Source organism: Chionomys nivalis, chromosome 4 (genome assembly GCF_950005125.1).
Source record: "Chionomys nivalis chromosome 4, mChiNiv1.1, whole genome shotgun sequence".
Classification (NCBI taxonomy): Eukaryota; Metazoa; Chordata; class Mammalia; order Rodentia; family Cricetidae; genus Chionomys; species Chionomys nivalis.
The window spans coordinates 70,157,044-70,178,454 of record NC_080089.1 but is presented as its reverse complement, the minus strand read 5'-3'; the positions used below and the strand labels follow the sequence as shown (position 1 = coordinate 70,178,454).

Below are 21,411 nucleotides of genomic sequence, written 5' to 3'. Positions count from 1 at the left end.
TGCAACCTTGGCAGAAGAGAATCGGGAAATGGCCACCCAGTGGATCCAGGCAATTTATCAGCCGCTCCTGTCCTCACTCCGTCGGGAGGAAGTGTGGCCAGTTGGGAGGCTGTTTTTAAAGGATTGGAAGGAATCTGTATTAAGTCCTGCTTAGCTAGTGATGGGCGGGTGTCACCCTCTGAGGAAGCAGACGAGGTAACCAGGTGGAGGAGAGCCAAAAGCACTCTGCTGCCTTATTACCAGAGGGAATGCGGGGAGAGGAGACAGAGACAGGCGGGAGAATGCCGTAATTTATGGGATGTGTTTTGTTCAGATTTCCTATAAACACTTTGAGATCAGAGAGGTCGCACCATTTGTGAGTGTAAGTATTGTATTTAGTCACAGCTAGCCTTTCACTTCTTACAGCCTCTGAAGTCTCTGATCCAGACCCAGACCCAGCGTGATCTCATAGTCCTGACTCTTCCTCTAACGGCCTCCCTCCTGCCTCTCCATTCTCCCCAGACCTCCTCTAAGTGACCAAACTGTCACTTGAGGGATCTGTCTGTCTTGGGCTTTTCTCAGCTAATTCTTTGGAAAGTTCCACTACATTCCAGGGAGAGTTCCAGAGAAACAGTGAGAAACTGAGATCAGCGTAAGGAAAGTTGATTTTTAACTATAAAGTAAGGAGTGTCAACAAGTGTGGAGATGAGCCACTGCAAATGGGTCATTCTGTTGGACCTCACCGCCCAGCCAATGCCACAGAGAGGGAGCGGGAGAAGGCAACAAGGAATGATACCTTCAAGAAGGCAAGGGCGTCCATCACGTCCAGGTGCTGTGAGGAGTTCCATCTCAAAGGCAGGGCATGGTGTCAGTGACAATGAGAACCCAAACTCTGGGCTTTGCCTCTCATGTGAGGACCATTATGACCACCATACAATGAAGACCCACAGTACAAGGAGCTGAAAACAGGAAGTCAACTGGCATTATATTCCACATATATATATACACACAAATGCACAAACACATATATACATACTTATTCACAAACATACATACATAAATGTTTATACATACCCATATATACACACATGTATATGCATACAAACATATACATGTGTAAATTATATAAACACACATATACATTTACATACACAAATGCATACAATTCACATATATACATGAATGAATATGCATACATGTATACATGAATATAGTCATGCATATGTTTACATACATATAGATATATGTATACATGTGCACAAATATACACACATACACAGATGCAGCAAGACATTCATACACATGCATATTCAAGTACAAATATACAATATATGCATATATATATACAAGTACATATATGTGTGCATATATACATGCATATACACATTTACTTACATGCATTTAGATATATGTATACACATGAATGTGAATATATACATGCAGACACAGAGACATACATACATATATACTCAAATGCACCGTATACAAATGTGTTAGTGGAGACTGCTTGCTTGTTCCCAGCCACTCAGACCTGAAATAATCACAAAGAAATTGTATTAATTAAAACACTGCTTGGCCTATTAGCTCAGGCTTCTTATTAACTAACTCTTGCATCTTAAATTAATCTATTCCTATCATTTCGATATTTATTTATTTATTATGTATACAATATTCTGTCTGTGTGTATGTCTGCAGGCCAGAAGAGGGCGCCAGACATCATTACAGATGGTTGTGAGCCACCATGTGGTTGCCGGGAATTGAACTCAGGACCTTTGGAAGAGCAGGCAATGCTCTTAACCACTGAGCCATCTCTCCAGCCCCCATTCCTATTATTTTGTATTTTACCATGAGGCTCATGGTTTACTGGTAAGGTTCATGAGTGTCTGTCTCCTTTAGCAGCTACTTGGCATCTCGTTGACTCCACCTACTTTCTCCTCTATCTCTGTTTGGAATTCCTGCCTTGCTCTATTCTGCCCTGCCATAGGCCAACGTAGCTTTATTCATTAACCACTGGTAACAAAACACATTCACAGCATACAGAGGGGAATCCCACATCGCAGATGCATACATATACATACAGACACACGAGCATTCTTATGTATTTCTCTCTCTCCATTCTTATGCAGTCAACAATACACTAAAAAGCTCCCCACAGAAGGGATAGGCATCTAGTCTCATGGCATCTGGGTATCAGGCCCTAAGTGCTGAACCCAGATATGACTGCTAGAATAAACACATACCCCACAGACACATACTTACAAAGTCCCATGACCCTCCTTCCTTCTCTTTCCCTGCTCTGGGTCAATGAATTGCAGGCCCATGGGCTGTCTCCTGCCTCAACATCAGGACCACACAATCCTTGGACTCTTAGTCCTGTGACTGTCAGCTTCCCTGAAGTATAGGAACAAGTCCTTGGCACTTCAGAAAAGCACGGGAGAGTTCATTCCTACAGCTCAGTGAGATAAAATCCACACCCAGGGGAACAAAAGCCTTTTGTGATGTTTGCAGAGAGGTCATAAGACCTCCAGACCCAGTAACAGTTCACAGAGAAAAAAACGGACAGGAAACAAAACATTTTCTTTCCACAAATTCTATACCTTGTGTTCATCATGGCCTCTCTGAGGAGAAAAATTTGGGATGTTGTTTGTTTTAATAAATGGCACTAGCAGAGTCCACAGTGAACGAGAATCCAGGACTTTCCACAGTGTGGACTCACCCTAGGTCTCTGCTCGGGAGGGAGTCGCCTCATTGCGTTCCAGGTCAGCAGACTCCTCCAGGCCTTTTATCTACAAGTCGTGAAATCGTTTCTGTGTCAGAACACAGGCTTATCTGGACTCTTTGAAGTCACAGGGTAATTTTTTTTTTTTTGGCTAAATCATTTATTAGCAGCCCAGTTAAACACATCATAAGGCAAGCAAGCAAAGCGGTCATGCTTTCCCCCGCTAGCTTTATAATTCTATAAGCATCTAAGAAAAAACATTGATACACATTCAAGTAAGAACCAGTAACCAGGCTTGGCTAGGGACTGAACCCAGAGTCTTGCATATGCTAGATGAGCCCTCTCCCTACTGAGCCATAACCACGCCTAAAAGGCTTTTTCATGTTGAATTCATTTTACTTCAAGATCTCTCCAAAAAGGTGGCTGCATTCATGCACTGACAAAGCAGAGTCCCAGTTCGGACACAGGGTCTCCAGGAATGTGTTCTGAATATTGGTGGCCCCAGCATCATGGAGAAGATGCACCCTGCCCCCTCCCCGCCCCCCAGCCAGTTCTGATGTGAGCTCCCTCAGCCTCATTTCACACAGGCCTTTTGTGATCATTTCATTTATTATGTTCATTTAACTGTTTTGGATTATTAAGATAGGACCTCGCTGTGTAGCCCGAGCTGGAATTACAACCGTATGCCACCACACTTGGCTTCTACATCTGTACACCTGTCCCCTTAACAAGCAGCTGCCTCCTGGCATCAAGACAGCTCTCCCTTGTAGGTTGTGAGAGCTCAAGGGGCCTTGGCAATCAGGTCTAACCTCACAGCCCCCAGGACCCTAAAACTGCAACCTCCCTGATGTGGAAATCTATCTCTTCCCATAGAGCACTTAGGAAAAGAGGAGAGAAAAAGCACATATCCAGTTTAGGGACAAGAAACTCTCTCCCCACCAGTGATAGCTGGACCCTGGGCTATTCGGTGTCCGACATTTGCCATTGATTTCAAAGGGCACACACCACTTGCTGGATACCAACATTAGATGACATGAGAAGGGTCTTTTGCAACCAGACACCAGGTCTGGAGTTCTGTCCCGCTTTTCACCATCTAGATAACTATAGATATCTAATCCTTGGTGTCCTTGTCTGAAATTCATCAGGACCATAAGAATCTATCTGTGTAGGGTTCAGCTGAGAAACAGGACCCCACTGTCTGGCCTGGGTATATGGAAGAAGGAAAGTGGAACGCCTATAGAGATGGATGATAGAAAGGAAGTTGGCAAGGACTGTGGCATCACCTGACCATGACATCAGAAGGGGGTGAGCGGAGGAAAGAATAGACCTTGGGATATCCTGGAAGAGCTGGGAGGAGGTGCAGTTGCTGCAGAGGCAGCTCCAGAACATACAGGGACAGAGGAAAGTCCCTGGGATTCCACGCCCCAGCACCTCCCTAGTGCCCAAGCCTACCCAAAAGCCAACGAACAAGAGAACATGCAGATACAGTCAAAGTCACATCCCAGATCCAGAGGTAGGCAGAGAAGGGCAAAGAGTAGATGGAACCCCAGCGAAGAGAGCCAGCATGTTGCCAGTGTTTGATTTCACTAAGAGAAAGAAAAATGAGTTGACAGAGAACTTGCCTAGCATGGATGAATCTCTGAGTTCAATTCCCTGCACCGCACAAACTTGATGTGATGGTGCACGCCTGTAATCCCAGTACTTGGGAGGTAGAGGCAGGAGGACCAGCAAGTACTTCATGGTCAACCTCTGTTATTCAGTTCAAACCAGCCTGGACTGCTTGAAACCCTGTCTCGGAAAGCCAAAGTTGAAAGAGAGAACCAAAAAATGGGAGTGGGGATAGGTGAATAAAACATTTAGAATATTAGGGTATAGCTTGAGGTACCATAACAAAGGTGCTTGATGGGTGTGGGGGGGGAGGCTTTAATGCAGCTTGTCTGTTTATGGCTCTTTAACAAACATCCCACTGGGTACTGACTGCATGGATATCTAATGAGTTTTGTCCTATTGTGGTGACTCTTAAAGTGACCAGACTCCCTCCCTTAAGATTGTGCGCAGGGAGCGGGGCTATGCACACTGAAGGCCACCAGACATGGCAGAGGGTGGCAGGTCTCTGGCTAGACAGCCTGAATGCCAGCTCCTTCAAGGCCAGAGCACTGTAGCTTCTTGTTCTCTTGATAGCTTTTTAAACATTTTTGAAAAGCTCCTCTTCCCAAGAAGAGAATAATTAAAACACTTACTGTAGGAGGTGCGGACCTTGGGAAAAAAAACATCGACCCTGGCTCCCTGCCCTCTCCAAGTGCTCACAAGTTCTGGCCACATCCAGACTCCTGTGACTTCTGGGAATATGCTTCCTATTGTGCAGAGTGTGCTCTTAGATGCCTCAGACAATTTCATGCACTGTGGTTATAACTTTTATTTTTCTTTTCATTTCTTTCATCAAGTGAAATTGCCTGGGAAAATATCTTTAAAATTTTTATTTTATTTTTAAATTGGGGGGGGGGTATGTGTGTATGAGTGCAGGTGACCATGGATGTCAGAAGAGGGTGCAAGAGCCCCTGGAGTTATAGGGAGATGTGAGTGTTGGGAATCAAACTCAGGTCCTCTGTAAGAGCAATACATGCTCTTAACTACTGAGCCATATCTCCAGCCATCTCTGCTGCTCTTGAAAAAAAAAATCTTTTAATGGCTTCTAAGAGTCAATCGCACGGTTGGGCCCATGACCTCAGAGTCAACTGTCCCACTTCAGTCATTGGTCAGTAGAAGGCGAGCAATGCACTCCACCTCCCAGAAGCCTCGGTTTCTTCCTTCAGAAGATGCCATCACTAGGAAGATAAAGCTGGTACCCTAGGAACCACGTGAAGAAAATTAAGGTCATTGCATGAGAAGCTCCGCCTCTGTGGTTCAGAACTCTAATACTAGCTGGACACAGCAGCACGCACCTGTCTTCCCGCTACGCAGTAGGCTGAGGCGGGATGATCACGTGAGCCCAAGAATCCCGAACTAGCCTGGCTGACAGAACAAAATCTCATCACAGAAACAAGTTGTCAATTTACCAGTATTGACTACTTAAGATGTTCCTGGTTTCTGTTTATTTATTTACTGGTTTAATTTATTTGGATTTTTTGGGAAAGGGTCTGCCTATGTAGTCCTGGCTGTCCTGGAGCTTGCTCTGTAGACCAGGCTAACAGCATACTCACAGAGATCCTCCTGCTTCTGCCTCCTGAGTGCTGGGATTAAAGGCATGTACCACCATGCCCTGCCCTGATTTATTGTTAGTTAAATAATTATTTTGACTTTTTTTTTTCAATTTAAATCTCTTTTTACATTTCAACTTTTTTTTTCTTAAAATATACAGGAGCTATTGGTTCTAGCTCAGCTGCTAGAGCTAGGCTGCCTGCTTACGTCTCTGAGATGCTACTTGCCACTAGCTGTGTGGCTAGCAAGCTGCAGGGATCCCCTATATCTGCCTCCAATCTCCCAACAGCTGGGATTACAAGCAAGTAAGCCACATGTGGCTTTTTACGTGGAGATTTTACTCAGGTCCTAACGCTTATGAGGCAAGCGCTTCACTGACTGAGCCATCTCCCTAGTCCCCAGTTCCACTGTCTTTCACAGACAATGCTACCTCCTTTGCTTTTTGGTACTAGGGATGGAACCTAAGGCCTCCCACATACTAGGTCTCCTACAGAGCTACATCCCCAGCGCCATCATCACTATTATAAAGACACTATGAGTCCTGTACCATATTCAGGACGCATAGAGAGGAGGAAGGAAACTAAAAGCATCCAGAGCTCCACTGCTCAGGGTGAAAAAGCAAAGAAACATTGTTAACATGTTGGTACCTATCTATTTAGGATGTTTCCTCTGCATTTTTAAATTTTAAAAAAGCAGAGGAGTTTAAATTTATAATTCTTAGTTGGGCAAGGGACCATATGCCTATTAATCCCAGTACCATGGAGGCTGAGGCAGGAAGACGGTGAGTCTGGGTCCAACCTGGGCCACACAAGATCCTGCTTCATTTAAAACATGTACTTGATTGGTAGAGAGTTTGCCTAGCATGTACAGCCCTGAATAAAACGGGTGAGACGGAGCCTGCCTGTGTCCTGGCACTCAGGGAGGCCAAGCAGAAGAAGTTCAAGGTTGGGGCTGGAGAGATGGCCTGATGGTTCAGAGCACTGGCTGCTCTTCCAGAGGTCCCAAGTTCAGTTCCCAGCAACCACATGGTGGCTCAACTCCATCTGTAACAGGATCTGATGTCCTCTTCTGGCACGCAGGTATAAATGCAAAGCATTCACACATAAAATATAAATAAATAAATAAATAAATAAATAAATTTTAAAAATGAAGAAGAAATTCAAGGTCATTCTTGGCAGACACAAAAAAGTCCTACTTAATTTTTTTTCTCCTCCCCATCTCTGGCCCTTGCATCCCTCCTCCACCTCTAGTTTATCATTACCAGATCAAGATCCAGTTCATCAATCAAATTGAGAAGCCAGTAGAGCCCACTTTTTCCATGTCCCTGCTGGGAACAAAAGAAGAAGTGAAGAAAATTCCCATCACGCTGTAAGTACCAGTGTGGCCCCATCTGTGGTGATGGCACCCTTGTTTCTCTCACAGGCTCCAGACAGACTCCACTTTTCAATGGGTACTTCCCACGGTGGCTGCCCCAGAGACACTGGTCAGTGGGACACCGACCCAATCCTGTCTCTCACATTGTATCTCGGGATCCCTGAGCAGCATCTGTGAGAGTGGAGGGAGTCATCGCCCTGGGAGCAGAGGGAAGCCAGAGGTGGCTGCGATCGGTGTGTGCACTGCAGAGGAGACCCACAAGGGAGGGGGAGATGCTGTGGGGGTGGGGCAGGGGTCCTCACGAAGATTCCCAAGCACCTTTCCAGCAAGGTCAGGAAAACATGCCCAGAAACAAAACTGGAATCATTGCCTTTGTCACAGGTGTGCACGCTCAGTCAGCAGGGCGTGCCAGCCCAGCCCCTGCCCCACCCTTGGCATATCTGCTCACACCAGCAGCCTCACAAGGGAGGCCTCACACAGAAACTCCCCAGCTTTCCCAGTCAGAAAATGACCACACCCTTTTCTGGCATCTCAATCCTCCCTACAGATTCCCTTGGGGAGTGACAAGGACTGAGCATCCCTTTCAGGGACAGCTCTTAGCTTCCTAAAGATTGTCCCCAATTTGGGTCCCTGAGACACTGATTCAGACATTCACCAAATTTGCCATTGCAGTGTTCTGTTGGGAGGGTAAGCTGAGGTTTTGCCCTTAGGGTGGATGCTCACAGCCCAGCAGCTGGGTAGATCCTTACACCAGTCACCTTGACAACACATGGCAGAAGGAGCTGAGATGAGACAGGCCTGGGAACTCTCCATCCAGCTTTGTGTCAAGTCCCAGTGTTACCTCTATATTGTCACCAATTTCTCCTGAGAGATTGTTCAGGAGCATAGAAAGGGCATGGAGCTGGCCTCTCTCTGTCAGTGATGGGAACTGGGTGGTCTTGGAGACCAGTAACCAAAAGCAGTAACAACGCCTTGCAGTAGCGCTTCAGTCTTGCTGTGAGTTGATGAATCCTTTCCTATGTGCTGTCTTCTGTCCTGTTAAACTGTGTTGCTTTAATGGATGGTTCTGTTTATGCTGAGAGAGCCCTCTTTATATGGGGGAAGGGGAGGATTATGGCATGGGGTATCTGTGTGTTAGCCGCAGAGACCGTCCAAATCCATCACCCAACCCCACCAAGCCAAAAGACGTTAGCTCTATTCATGACAGCAAAATATCTCAGACCCTTTTTGATGTGATTAATATGGAAAACAGTATGGTTCCCTGATTTTATTGTCAGAGAAACCCTCTTAAACTTCTCATACCTATTGCCAGTATTGTCTATTCAACACTGATTTTGGAAATGCAACAAAAATCCCTCAAAGTCATTTCAGTATCCTGAGTGTGTCTGTGTCACTTGGCTGCTACAGCTGAGCTCAATTAACTGGTTTCCTTTGTATATTTTCAAGGGGCGAAGGAATTACCAGTAATAAAACCTACTCCCTCCTCATCACACTGGACAAAGACATTGGCGAGTTGATCATCATCAAGTTCAAGTGGGAAAACAGTGCGGTGTGGGCCAATGTCTGGAACACGGTGCAGGTCATCATGCCATGGGGCATGACATCTCACTACTCGGGCCTCATTCTGAAGACCATCTGGGTCAAAGCTGGAGAGACACAGCAAAGGTGACACTAACATCTCCTCACGCTGTGCTTACAGGTTCCAAGCAACTTCCCAGCTCAGCCTCCCATCAGTCACAGGAAAGTGGGTACCATGACACACTAGTGATGGGGCACAGGGAAGACATGGGGCCCTCCCTGGTTCACTCGGCCCAGGGTAGAAGACAAAGATGAGCACTAAGGTCTTCTGATGACTTGGCCAGCTTCTCCCCTTCTCCCCATCTGTGTTGTCAGCTACTCCTCTGGAGTCAGAGGCTTCACGAAGCCCAGGGTCACCAGGGAAGGACTACTGAGAGCTGTTACATTCTGCCTTGTTATTAAGTCAGAGAGAGGCCTAGGAGACTGCAAAATCTTTCTCTCTCTCTCTCTCTCTCTCTCTCTCTCTCTCTCTCTCTTTCACTGTCGCTCTCTTAGTGTGTTTATCTTTTTTTTTTCCTGTGTGTATTGAGTTTGTTTCTCCTTTTCTGTTTCAGTCTTGGTCTCTGCCACTTTCTTTGTGTCTGTCTGTCTCGGTCTCTCCACCCCCACCCCCACCAAAGAACCACTGGGAAACTCAGTAGATATGCTAAGTTCTTGGACCCACGTGCAGAGCTTCTGACCCAGTCTTAGAAGAGACCTAGGAGAACCCTGAGGAAGCTTGATAAGACAATGTGACCCTCACCCCAAGAAAAGCCACTTTTTTGTGGTGTGTCATCTCTCCTGGCTTCAAAGTTCCTGGGGACACGAAGAGGTTGGGACGGGAATAGGAAAAGAAGAAAAGGAAGTATGGTCCAACGGTGCTTACAGACTCAGCAGAGCAGAGGGATGCTCAGCGCGCTTTGTCATGGTAACCACGTTTTCCTGTAGCTTTGTGTGCTCCATGGCAGGACACTTCTGTGCTTCTGAAGGCCCTTTCCTAGCTCTGCCCTCTGTGTAAAAGAAATCCATCTCTGTTTCCCACCTTCCTTCTGGGAGGAAGTCCAGTTCCCTTTTTGGCTTAGCAGAGAAGGCCAACGGTAGGCTGCTCACCTCTAAACCCCATTCCTTCTCAGCCTCAGTTTTCACTGCCTGGAGCCTGCCCATGGCAGATTTATGCCTCAGTCCCTTATGCAACTGTACCCTGAGACTTTATCTCCCTGGAATGCAAAATAATGGCAATTGCTGAAAGCATACTCCGCAGCTATGCAGTGACCTCCACACCATCAGTCTGAGAAAACTAAACCGCTCTTCTTCTCATCCCGAGCTATTCTTGCAAGACTTTGAGGGCCCTGTAGGTCAACCGTCCTGAGCACTGCCCCCTCAGTGTCCTCTTAGCTAGAGATAACTGCTCACGTTCACTGTGGCACTCTGTGTGCCTTGCCCTACGAGATGGTACAATCCACCGCACTGCCCTCTACTCTGCTGCACACCTCATGCATCAGAAAAAGGAAAGAGAAGAGGGGAAGGCTTAGTGAGCTCCCAAAGGACAGAGGACACGGAACAGAGTGATCTTAACATTAATCTCCCATGACCTCACAGAGGTAGCTTGGAGTGGGAATCAGGAGCCTTGGGTTCACAGAAGTCCCGTAGCTAATGGGTGTCTAAGCCTAGTTCTGCCTTGCTTGGGTCAGGTTGGCCCCTTGCTTCCTGGTATGCTGTTTTAAGTGGCGCTTCCCTTCATTAGTCTCAGCTCCGTTAATCTAAGTTTCTCTAGTCCGATTTAGCAGAATTGCAACACTGGATATTAATATATAGGTGCATCAGTTCCTTCCTCTGGGCCGTAGGTTGTTCACACTTAAAAGGGATGGAGGAGGCATGAGAAAGGCTAGTCAATGATATGTTTGTCTTAAAAGCACAAGGGCTCACACAAGAAAAGTTGGGTGTAGTGGCATGAACTTGTAATCTCAGTGCTAGGAAGGTGGAGACAGGTTGCCTGGGGCTCCTTGGCCAGCCAGACTAGTCTTCTTGGTAAGTTCCAGACCAACGAGAAACTCTGAGAAGTACAAGGTGGGCAGTGTCTGAAAAACGATGCCTGGGGTTATCCTCTGGCCTCCACACGTGTACACACCCCCGCATGCGCACATAGGAACCCACAATACACATATAAGGGGGGGAAGGAACTGTGGAGCTACAAGCTCTGTAAATTTTCAAGTTGTAAATACTCCTCTATGTCTACGCAATATCACATGCCACTGGGGGGGCACCCCCAAACTCTGGAGCTGTGGCTTTCCGTATAGACCCCAGGACACCATTAGGAAAGGAAGACAGATTAATGTTGCTCACTGTGTGCTCCAGCCAAAGGCTTCTCCAATTTTAACGAACCTACAGATTTTTCAGAATGCAAGTCCTATCTCAGCAGGCCTGGGCAGGACCTGAGATTCCTGAGTTCGAAAAAAGCTCCCAGCCGGGCAGTGGTGGCGCACGCCTTTAATCCCAGCACTCAGGAGGCGGAGGCAGGCGGATCTCTGTGAGTTCTAGGCCAGCCTGGTCTACAAGAGCTAGTGCCAGGACAGGCTCCAAAGCTACAGAGAAACCCTGTCTCGAAAAACTAAAAAAAAAAAAAAAAAAAAAAAAAAAAAAAAAGGAAAAAAGCTCCCAGGTGCTACTGCTGCTGTCTGTGGACTTTAAATACCAAGATCCCCAGTGTTGTATAATCCAGGAAGAGTAAAGACAGGTGGTTCAGGTTGTAGACACCCGGACTGGACTGCAGCAGGCTTTGAGGGGGCCAAAGACATTCCTAGGAGGCAGGCAGTGAGCTAAACACCATGGCTGACAGAGCCAGTCGGAATTCTGTTTTCACAACTCTATGTCTATATTGCCTCAGAAACAAGCCCACCTCTTTAAGACTGGGGTTATAACACATGGAAATCATACTGCCGGTCTCATGGGACCAATGGCCAGAGACAAGATACAAACACAAAATCCTATACTCCCAACCACACTGATAAACACATGGACTAAAAGAAAAAGTAAGTTAAATAACTCACCTTATGCTTGCAGGGGAGGTGTCTCAGGTCTCTACTACTGTGACAAAGACAATGACCAAAGCAATTGGCAGAGGAAAGAGTGGATTTCATCTTACACTTCCAGGGAACAGTCCATCACTAGGAAAGTTCTGGGCAGGAAATCAAGGCAGAAATCTAGAGGCAGGAACTACAGCAGAAGCCATAGAGGAACGCTGCTTCCTGACTCACCTACCCTGCTTCCCTGTACAATCCACAGCCAACTGCTCAGGGGTGGTTCCACCCCAAGGGAACTCTGTCCTGAGAGATCCATCATCAGTCATGGAAATGCCCCACAGACTTGCCTGCAGACCAAACCGAGGGAGGCATTTTCTCCACTAAGAATCCCTCTTCCCAGATACGTCTAGCTTCGTGTCATGTTGACAAAACCAAAACAAAACAATTAGCACCGAGAGGCTGTGTAGTGAGATGAAGAGAAAGGACAGAAAGATAGGAGCAACAGGGATGGCTGGGAAAAGCATAGAGGAACGGCATCCTCAGAAAGAATAAACAGGGCTGGGGATGTGGTTCGGTGGGTAAAGTGCTTGTCTTGAATGCCATGAAGCCCTGAGTCTGATTGCTCAGCACCACAAAAGACCAGTGTAGTGGCACAGGCTTGTGATCCCAGGAATCAGGAGGAGGCTATAGAAGGATCAAGAGTTCAAGGTCATCCTTGGCACATGGTGAGTGTGAAGCCAGCCTGAGCTCCATGAAATCCTGATCTTAAGAAAAAAAATTCTTAAATTACATAATTTTCTTAACTTAAAATGTCTCACTGATAGTAAAGATTCTACCTTAGGTAAAATCCAAAGAAAAAACTAAGCCATAACTAGAATTCTCTGGGATGATAGGTAGGTAGGTAGATAGATAGATAGATAGATAGATAGATAGATAGATAGATAGGATAGATAGATTTGAAGTCACTATAAAAGAGCACCCTTGGGGCAAAATAATGTTCCAAGCTACCAGTTATTTGGTTTCCTAACGGCACACCCCAAAGGACTGGTGTCAACACCAGTAGGTAGAAGGGGAGGGCCGCAGGGTTGAATTAGCAAGCCTGAATGCTGGGGTACTGAGCCTGAACAGGAAGTTGAGGAGTTATGAACGTCTGTCCTGGAGTAGGGGAAAAGTAATGATGATACTCACCCTCAAGTTTTTGAAGAGCTGTTACTAGAAAAAAGGAAGCAGGCCCGTGGGGTTTCAGTGTCGAGCCCCCTGAGGATTGCTTTCACCAATTTAGGTTTTATTTTTCTCTGAAGTTATAAAACCATATTCAAACCTAAGCATCTAATGTAAAAAATCATATCACATGCATTACACAGCTGGACCGGTATTCAATAACAGCTGAATACTTCAATAAGCCCCCTCTGAAACATCACACCGTGGTTTTTTGTTTTTGTTTTTGTTTTATTCAGAATGACTTTTTGCCCTGAAAATATAGATGATCTGCTGCTTCACCCCACCCAGGAGAAAGTCTTTGTAAAATGCGAAGTGAACTCAAAAAGACTGAACCAAAGGAGCAGATGAGTCAAAGAGACACTTGCAAAAAATAAATAAACCTTATCCTTTATCCACAGTGGTTGCCTTATTTGGAAGTCAAAATCACACAGAGAATCATACATACATTTAAATAAAGCTTACATGTAAAGGAGGGTGTGTTTTACGGTTATAAACTGAGCTTTCAAACTATAGTATAAGGGGACAGTGAGATGGCTCAACAGGTAAAGTTGTTTGCCACCAAGCCTGATGACCTGAGTTCTGTCCCTGGGGCCCACAAGGCAGAAAGAGGTAATAGACTCTAGCAAGTTGTCCTCTGACCTACGTGCTTGAGTATACACACACACAAATCAAAGGTAAAATGTCTTAAAAAAAATATAAAATTGAGCTTAAACAGTATGTTATATAACTATCTTCAAGTATCAGTACACTAAAAATTTCCCAATTTCCCAAATTTGTCTCTGATTAAATGTTAATCTATGCAAATAAGTTCCTATGTAAGAGCCATTTTAGACTTGGTATTCTAATTGACAATGTCTTTTACAGTTAAGTCAATTTCCCTATATTTTCTTGCTATTTTTTCCTGACCATTTTTTTTAACCATGGAGGAAAAATACTCTTTTAGTTCATCATTGACATTTGATAAAACAAAATTCTAATTAACCCTTAGTTAGATGCAATACACATGCCAAGACAGTACAACTCCCTAAAATAAAAAAGACTACATCGTAGAAAAGAGTTACATCATACACACCACACAGCTATCTCACTGAGCCAAACACAGAAGAATTCTACTATCCACCGGGCGGTGGTGGCGCACGCCTTTAATCCCAGCACTCGGGAGGCAGAGGCAGGCAGATCTCTTTGAGTTCAGGGCCAGCCTGGTCTACAAAGTGAGTTCCAGGACAGGCTCCAAAGCTACACAGAGAAACCCTGTCTCGAAAAACAAAAACAAACAAACAAAAATGAAAAAGAAAAAAAAATCTACTATCCTACTAGCAATAACAGTGAGAGCCAGACAGTGGATATTTTAATTTTTAACTAACTAACTAATAAATGCAATTCTTTTCTTCCACCAATACAACAAAAGTGGATGGGACATGAACTATCTCGAGGAGTCTCCCTGGACTACGGAATGTGTGTTCTCTCTCTCTCTCTCCTCCTGTGCATGTATCAGGGACTTGTAAACAAGGGTTCTTCCTCGCCTCTGCTACTCCCAGTGAACAATTCTGAGGCAGGCCCTGGTAAAGTGTTACAGAAGGAATTTGGCGGATTCTGGCTAAGAGCCCGTACTACAGAGCACCCGAGTCAGCTCCCAGCACACACGCGGGGCAGCTCACAACTACTCATAATTGCAACTTATAACTCTGATGCCTTCACCTGGCCTCTATGGGCAGTACACTCTATCATACATACACAAGCACAGACATGAATACGCATAAGTTAAAACTAAATATTTTTTTCTAAATTTTGAAAGGAAAGGGATTTTGTACCCATCTCTTTTACTTTAAGCTATCTCTCCTCATGGTCTTTCTCCTCATAACAGCTAGAGTGCCCCCTCACCCCTGCTCACGGTACCATCATGCTGCCTCTGGTACAATGCACCATCCCTCCTAATGTTCTCCCTTCCGGGGCCTGATCATGGCCTCCACGGAACCAGACTCTTTGCTCTAATAAAACTTATTCTGAAAGGTAATTTTGGTCTCAGAATCCTTCTCCATGAACCAACCAAACCTGCATTTTCTTTTTTGCTATGATATTTGGAAAGTGATTAGTCACGAGAACTCCACTCTCCCCTGGGTAGGGTTAGTGCCCTAGAGGGGGATAAAGAGACCTGAGCTCTTAGCGCTCCACTATTTGAGAATGTGTAACTGTGTACTTGCCAGGCCACAGATATGCAAGCAGCTTGGTCTCAGAGATGGTTTCAAGAATTGAGAGATGAGGCCGGGCGGTGGTGGCGCATGCCTTTAATCCCAGCACTTGGGAAGCAGAGGCAGGCGGATCTCTGTGAGTTCGAGACCAGCCTGGTCTACAAGAGCTAGCTCCAGGACCGGCTCCAAAACCACAGAGAAACCCTGTCTCGAAAAACCAAAAAAAAAAAAAAAAAAAAAAAAAAAGAATTGAGAGATGAGGGGCTGGAGAGATGGCTCAGTGGTTAAGAGCACTTCCTGAAGGTCCTGAGTTCAATTCCCAGCACCCATATGATGGTTCATAACCATCTGTTCGAGACCTGATGCCCTCTTCTGGTCTGCAGGCATACATTCAGGGAGAACACTGTATACATAATAAACAAATAAGAAAATCTTTTAAAAAAAGAATTGAGAGATATTGAATGTTTAAGCTGTGGTAGCCATAGTAGCCAGAACAGAGTTCATCAGACATTGAATCTCAAATTGTCCAATAAGTGAATTGTGTTTTAAGCAGCAAGTTCTATCACAAAGCACATGACGGAAGTGGGCATTAGGCATTATTATCAGTTGGATTAGTGTCTGAAATAATTCAGAGGAGGAGTGTGCTGTATGCATGAGACAGGGAGCCTGGGATGTACAGAGTCTCAGTTCCACGTGGCTCATAGCTCACCTGTTCTTTGGACCAGAGCTCAAGAAAAAAAATCCCAAAGTGATGCCTGTCTCTGACTCACTAATGTTAAATTGTCTTAATGATTTACTTTTGCTTCCCATTGAAAGACCTGTAAAAGTACAGGGAATAGGGCAGGGAGGAGCAGGAAAGAGCAAATGGTTCCGTGTATCCAGATGAAGCCATCTAACCTGCAAAGTATTTCATCCATCCATCCATCCATTCATTCATTCATTCATTCATATGTGTGGGCACATGTATGTGCACATGTGTGTATGTGGGTACACTCCCCTTCTCACTCAGTTTTTACATTGGGTGCTTGGAATCTGAGCTCAGGTTTTCATGCTCGCAAAGCAAGCACTATACCCACTGAGCCATCCTCCCAGCCCTCATCTTACCTTTAGATAAGGTTTGTGAATCTAGCTATATATATTTAAATTAGCAATATTTTTTCAGTGTGTCTGAAATGCTTAAGGGTCACAGTAAAATCAGTTCACACTGAATCACATATTCAATAACTAACTTTTTGAGACAAAGTTCAAGCATCCTTTATAGAAGACACTCTACTCTAGTCTGCAGGGTCTGTGCACGCGAGGCCCAAGAGAATGTACAGGAGAATTCATATGAAGACTGAAGATGCCACTCAGTGGGTAGAGTGCTTACCTAGCATTCACGAAGGCCTGGATTTGAGGCCCAGCACTGCATGAACTGAGCGTGGTGACACACAACTGTAATCCCATCACTTGAGAGGTAGAGGTGGGAGGACCAGAAGTTTGATTGTCCTCAGCTACATAGTTAAGTTCAAGACAAGCTTGAACAATAAAAGACCCTGTCTAAAAGTAAAATAAAATATACATACATTAATAATTTTATCAATACACACACACATATACAGATATAGATATACAGATATATATATATATATAGATATTACAATAGGAATGTATTGTATTTCCAGACATGAAGCCTTCCTTTACTAAGAGAGTGCTATGCAGTGATGAAGATGAACCAAAGTCCCAAGTCCACACCCCTGTCCCAACAAAGAATGTGGTCAAGCTGGCCTGGAGAGGCAACGAAGCAACTGGGACTAAGCCCTGAAGGAAACATTCCTAGATTTATTTTACAGGGACACCGTAAATGCATATGGCATAATATAAACATGGAACTAAACTGAGCTGTGTCTTAGTCAGGGTTTCTAGAACTGTGAAGAGACACTATGAGCACAGCCACTCTTACAAAGGGAACATTTAACTGGGGCTGACTTACTGTTCAGAAGTCTGTGGAGGTCATGGCAGGACTCATGGCTGCATGCAGGTAGACATGGTGATGGAGAGGTGGCTGCGAGCTTGGTATCTCCACAGGCAGCAGGAAGAAAGAGAGACACTGGGCCTGGCTTGAGCACTCAAAGCCCACCCCCAGTGACGCACTAACTTTCTCCAACAAGACCATACCTTCTGATGCCGCTCCCTAAGCGTTCAGAATATGAGTCTCCAGGGGTCATTGCTCAAGCCACCACACACTCTCAGGAATGGATACACATGGAAGAATTCTAAGCAAGAGCAGCAAGCTGCCGCCATGACTGTGAGGCTGCAGCCCCTCCAGGAAGGAGGAAAGACAACACAGTACCCCAGGAGCCAGCGGTAGCCTGCATCATTTCTAGGCTCTGGAGATGCAGATGTTCATGGTGACAGCCCTTCTACAAACCGTGCATAGACACATTGTGTATATACCACGTTTCACATGATGGGTAAGAAAAAAAAAAAGAAATAAAGAGCAGAATTAAACAAACACATTTCTACTACAGCACCATGTCTTCTGACATTTATGTAAATTTCACGGATGATATAATTAGCAATTATTTCATCTTTAGCAAGAGAATTTGAAATGACACATACATCATAACATTTTGGGCCGAGAACTCGACAGGAATCCAACATGGCAAGTGGTTAACCTAAGCATTTGAAACTCCTTCTTGGTGCATCCAAATCTGGGTGCCAGTTCTGTTGGTGGTGAATTTATGTTCCCTGGGGGAGGTGCGTTCATCAACATCACATTTTTAAACGTACATTCGAGCAGGGAAGTCAAAGAAGGAGCCTGAATAATGCAGCCACATCTGTTCATTGCACATGCGACACACTGGCTCGAGCAGTGATTACACGTGCCTCTCTCCAGATTTATGAGCCCACTCAGGAGACACACTGAAATATTACCATTCCGGCAAAAGCATGTCTGTGCTTCTCCTCGAGAGAAAAAGAGATGAAGGGTGCCCTGGGGGTACTGTAGCTGGGCTCTGAGGCCTGTGAGGAGAGGCAGGGCAACGCTACATCCCACATTCGGGGTGCATTCAAGGCAGGTTGATAGCAAATAGCACAAAGGCTTTGTTGCTCTCGCGCATGTGTGGGGTAGCCAAGCAAGGTGTCCAGCAATGAGCTCATTCTTCCACAGAAGGAGTATCAGGGATAAACAGGCATGCCAAAGGAAGACTATGGGAAGTCAACCCCTAAGGTCACCAGCTGCTGGACGACCTTTTCCTACAGCACACACTTCTCCTAGAACCCCAACAGTCTGCATATGATTGACAGCCCCCAGCACATCTCATTCCTTCCCTCTTGTGTCCCTTTTGTTCACAGAGCCCAGGCTATTCTCAGACTTGTTATATAGCCAAGGATAACCTTGAACTCCTGATCCTTCTGCCTCTTCTCATGTGCTGGGATAACAGGTGTGTGTGTGTGCATGCCACCATGCCCAGTTTATGCGGTGCTAAGGATGGAACCCAGGGCTTCATGCATGCAGACAAACACTCTACCAACCCAGATCCTGGAGTTCTACCAAGTGTCCAGGGAACTCATCTCAACAGATTTGGGATAACACTAACCTAGCCCAGACTTGTTGGCGTGCGTCTTGGAAATTTCTCCTTTTCAAGTGCTTTACAACAGTTCAAGGCAAACTTGTGAAACAAGGCAAAGACATGTATAAAGAAACTAGCCTCCTCGCCTCCCGCTGCCGCCTGCCCCTCACCCAAGCAGCGGAGGTAGCAGCCTGCTGCTGCTGCTGACCCTTCAAATGTCTGCAGATGTTCACATGAGCCAAGGCTTTTGCCCCTCCCCAAGTTTGAAGCCTAGAAAACAGATCTCTGTCACTTGCTTTATTCTCTCTAAACCGATGATACATCATTAATACTTTTTAAAGCCAAGACATATGGATCCTTTTCTAATTTCTATTTGTATGTAAATAAAATATTTTCACATAAACACATTTCACATGTTGGAGATGCCAGTGCAGTTTCCTTTGTATTTTTTTCTTTCCTTGGGCTGAAGTGTAAGCTCTGAGATTTTTCTAAAGTCTCATAGAACTACCAGCACATATGAACATTCTCATAGAGAATGTGATCATTGCTGGGTATGGGAACACATACCTGTAATCCCAGCATTTGAGAGGCTGAGGCAGGGAGGCTTACTGTGAATTTGAGGTCAGCCTGAGAAACAGAGCCAGATTGTATCTTTAGGAGACAGAGGGGGCTGGAAAAAAAAGAGAGGAAAGGAGGGAGAAGAGGAGAGAGGAGGGGAGGGGAAGTGTGGAAAGGGGGGGAGAGCATTAAAAGCGTTTATTGCTCTTGTAGAGTTAGGTTTCCAGCATCCCGACCAGAAGCTCACAACTGTTTGTAACTCTAGCTCCAGGAGAGCCAATAACCTCTCTTGACACACACATTCACACACACACACACACACACACACACGGGGGGGGGGGGACACAGAGAGACAGAGATGTTACCACACCACTTTCCCAAATCCCCCAACACTTGAAATTATAGCAACTATGTCTAAGAACTCATTCTTGCTCACTACCTCCTTCCAAAGCAAAAATAAGCATGCGGTTCACTTGAATTTTTGCAATCTTTTAAGTATGAACAAGGACCTTCTTGGTGTATTTCCTCACCTACTGCTCAGTTTGAGGAACTTCCTGGCTTTATTAGTGTGAATTGCTTGTTCAATTCTATTCTTCCATAAAATCTGTCTTCTTATTAGTTTGCAAGTACACATTATTTATGAAATGCACTAATCCCTTATAGTTCATCTTCCTTGTTAATAGTTCTCCAAATATACTCCTATTTTATTTTGTCTCTATCGTTTTCTGTCTCTGCCCCTCCCCCATATGCATGCGTGCGTGTGTGCACCTCTGTAAAAACCCCTGGAGTTGCGGTTACAGGCATTTGCAAGCTGCACAGTGTGGGTTCTGGGAGCTAACCTCCAGTCCTCTGCAAGAGCGCAAGCGCTCTTTACTGAGTGAGCCATCTCTCTGGGCCCTCTATTGCTGACTTTAATTACATTATTTGCTAAACAGCAGTTGACTTTGTTTTCTGTTTTTTGAACTCCAGAAAAAAAAAATATGTGTATTGCATAGCTTACTGGCTTGGTTAAAACTTCTATTTCCACTGAATTACAAATTATACCAAATAAAGATTTTCTTCTGAGATTTTTTTATTTCATCTCCTACAGGCGTTAATCCATCTGAAATTTATTTTTGTATTTGGCACAAGGATAGATTGCCAAACTTTATTTTCTTCTATCTGGATAAAAACGAAGCCAACATGTGTTAAAGCTTTTCAATATAGAGCTATGATCTCACTTTTATCATAAACCAAAAGTATACCCTGGGATTATTTATCTTTCGGCATTGAGGCTGTTCTATGATTTTTGGATCTTTTTGTTTTGGTTGGGTTTGCTTTTTGGCAGAGTCTTACGCTGAAGCCCAGTCCAATCTGGAGCTCACTGTGTGGGTCGGGTAGGCCTCAAACTCGCCGCAATCCTCCTGACTTCAGCCTCCCCAGTGTGGGATTACAGGCACTAGCCACAGCACAGGCTGGGTTCTCAACCCCCACTGGCCTACAGACACTGTGGCTCACTCACAGCCTTCATGTGGGATGTTAGGTAACTACCTGATTTGTCTATAATCCCTGTTAATTTTCCAACTGGGCACCAGAGAGACATCGAGATAAATACAAAACTAGCCTTTCCTTACCTGAGTTCTTGTTCAGCAACGCTGTGTGTTATGCATCTGTTCAGACATCACTTGATGTTCAATAAGATGTTATATATTTTTTCTATGTCTTTCATTTATTTTTTAAGTATTAGGTCATTATTAGAAGCAAAGTCACTCTATTTCATAGGACTTACTGTTCCTGCACAAAATACCTTGTGAGTTTGTTTATACCCTATCTTCATCTTATCAAATCATTGGCACATGCCAATTCCATCTGTGTTTTCCCTTACTAGGATCTCATGGTGGACAACCATCTCCTTACCAAAACCACGTATTCTGCTGACTCCATTTCCTCACCTTCCTGGATTGGTCAGAACCTCCCAGATAACATTAGCTAGCAAGGCCCATGGTAGGCACTACTGCTTCTGTCTCGATTCACTACAATTTTAATGATAGGTCTTAGTATAC

At 44.9% G+C, this 21,411-nt stretch overlaps 1 protein-coding gene across 2 annotated transcripts in view; it reads left to right on the top strand.

Moving 5' to 3' along the window:
• Positions 1-13,416, top strand: part of Lipc (lipase C, hepatic type) — a 129,847-nt gene extending 116,431 nt beyond the window's left edge. For both annotated transcript variants that reach the window (XM_057768462.1, XM_057768461.1), the window contains 3 exons: positions 7,147-7,264; positions 8,717-8,935; positions 13,305-13,416. In XM_057768462.1, the coding sequence (XP_057624445.1) occupies positions 7,147-7,264; positions 8,717-8,935; positions 13,305-13,416 (449 nt within the window). The remainder of the gene's footprint in view (positions 1-7,146; positions 7,265-8,716; positions 8,936-13,304) is intronic.
• Positions 13,417-21,411: the final 7,995 nt, after the last annotated feature.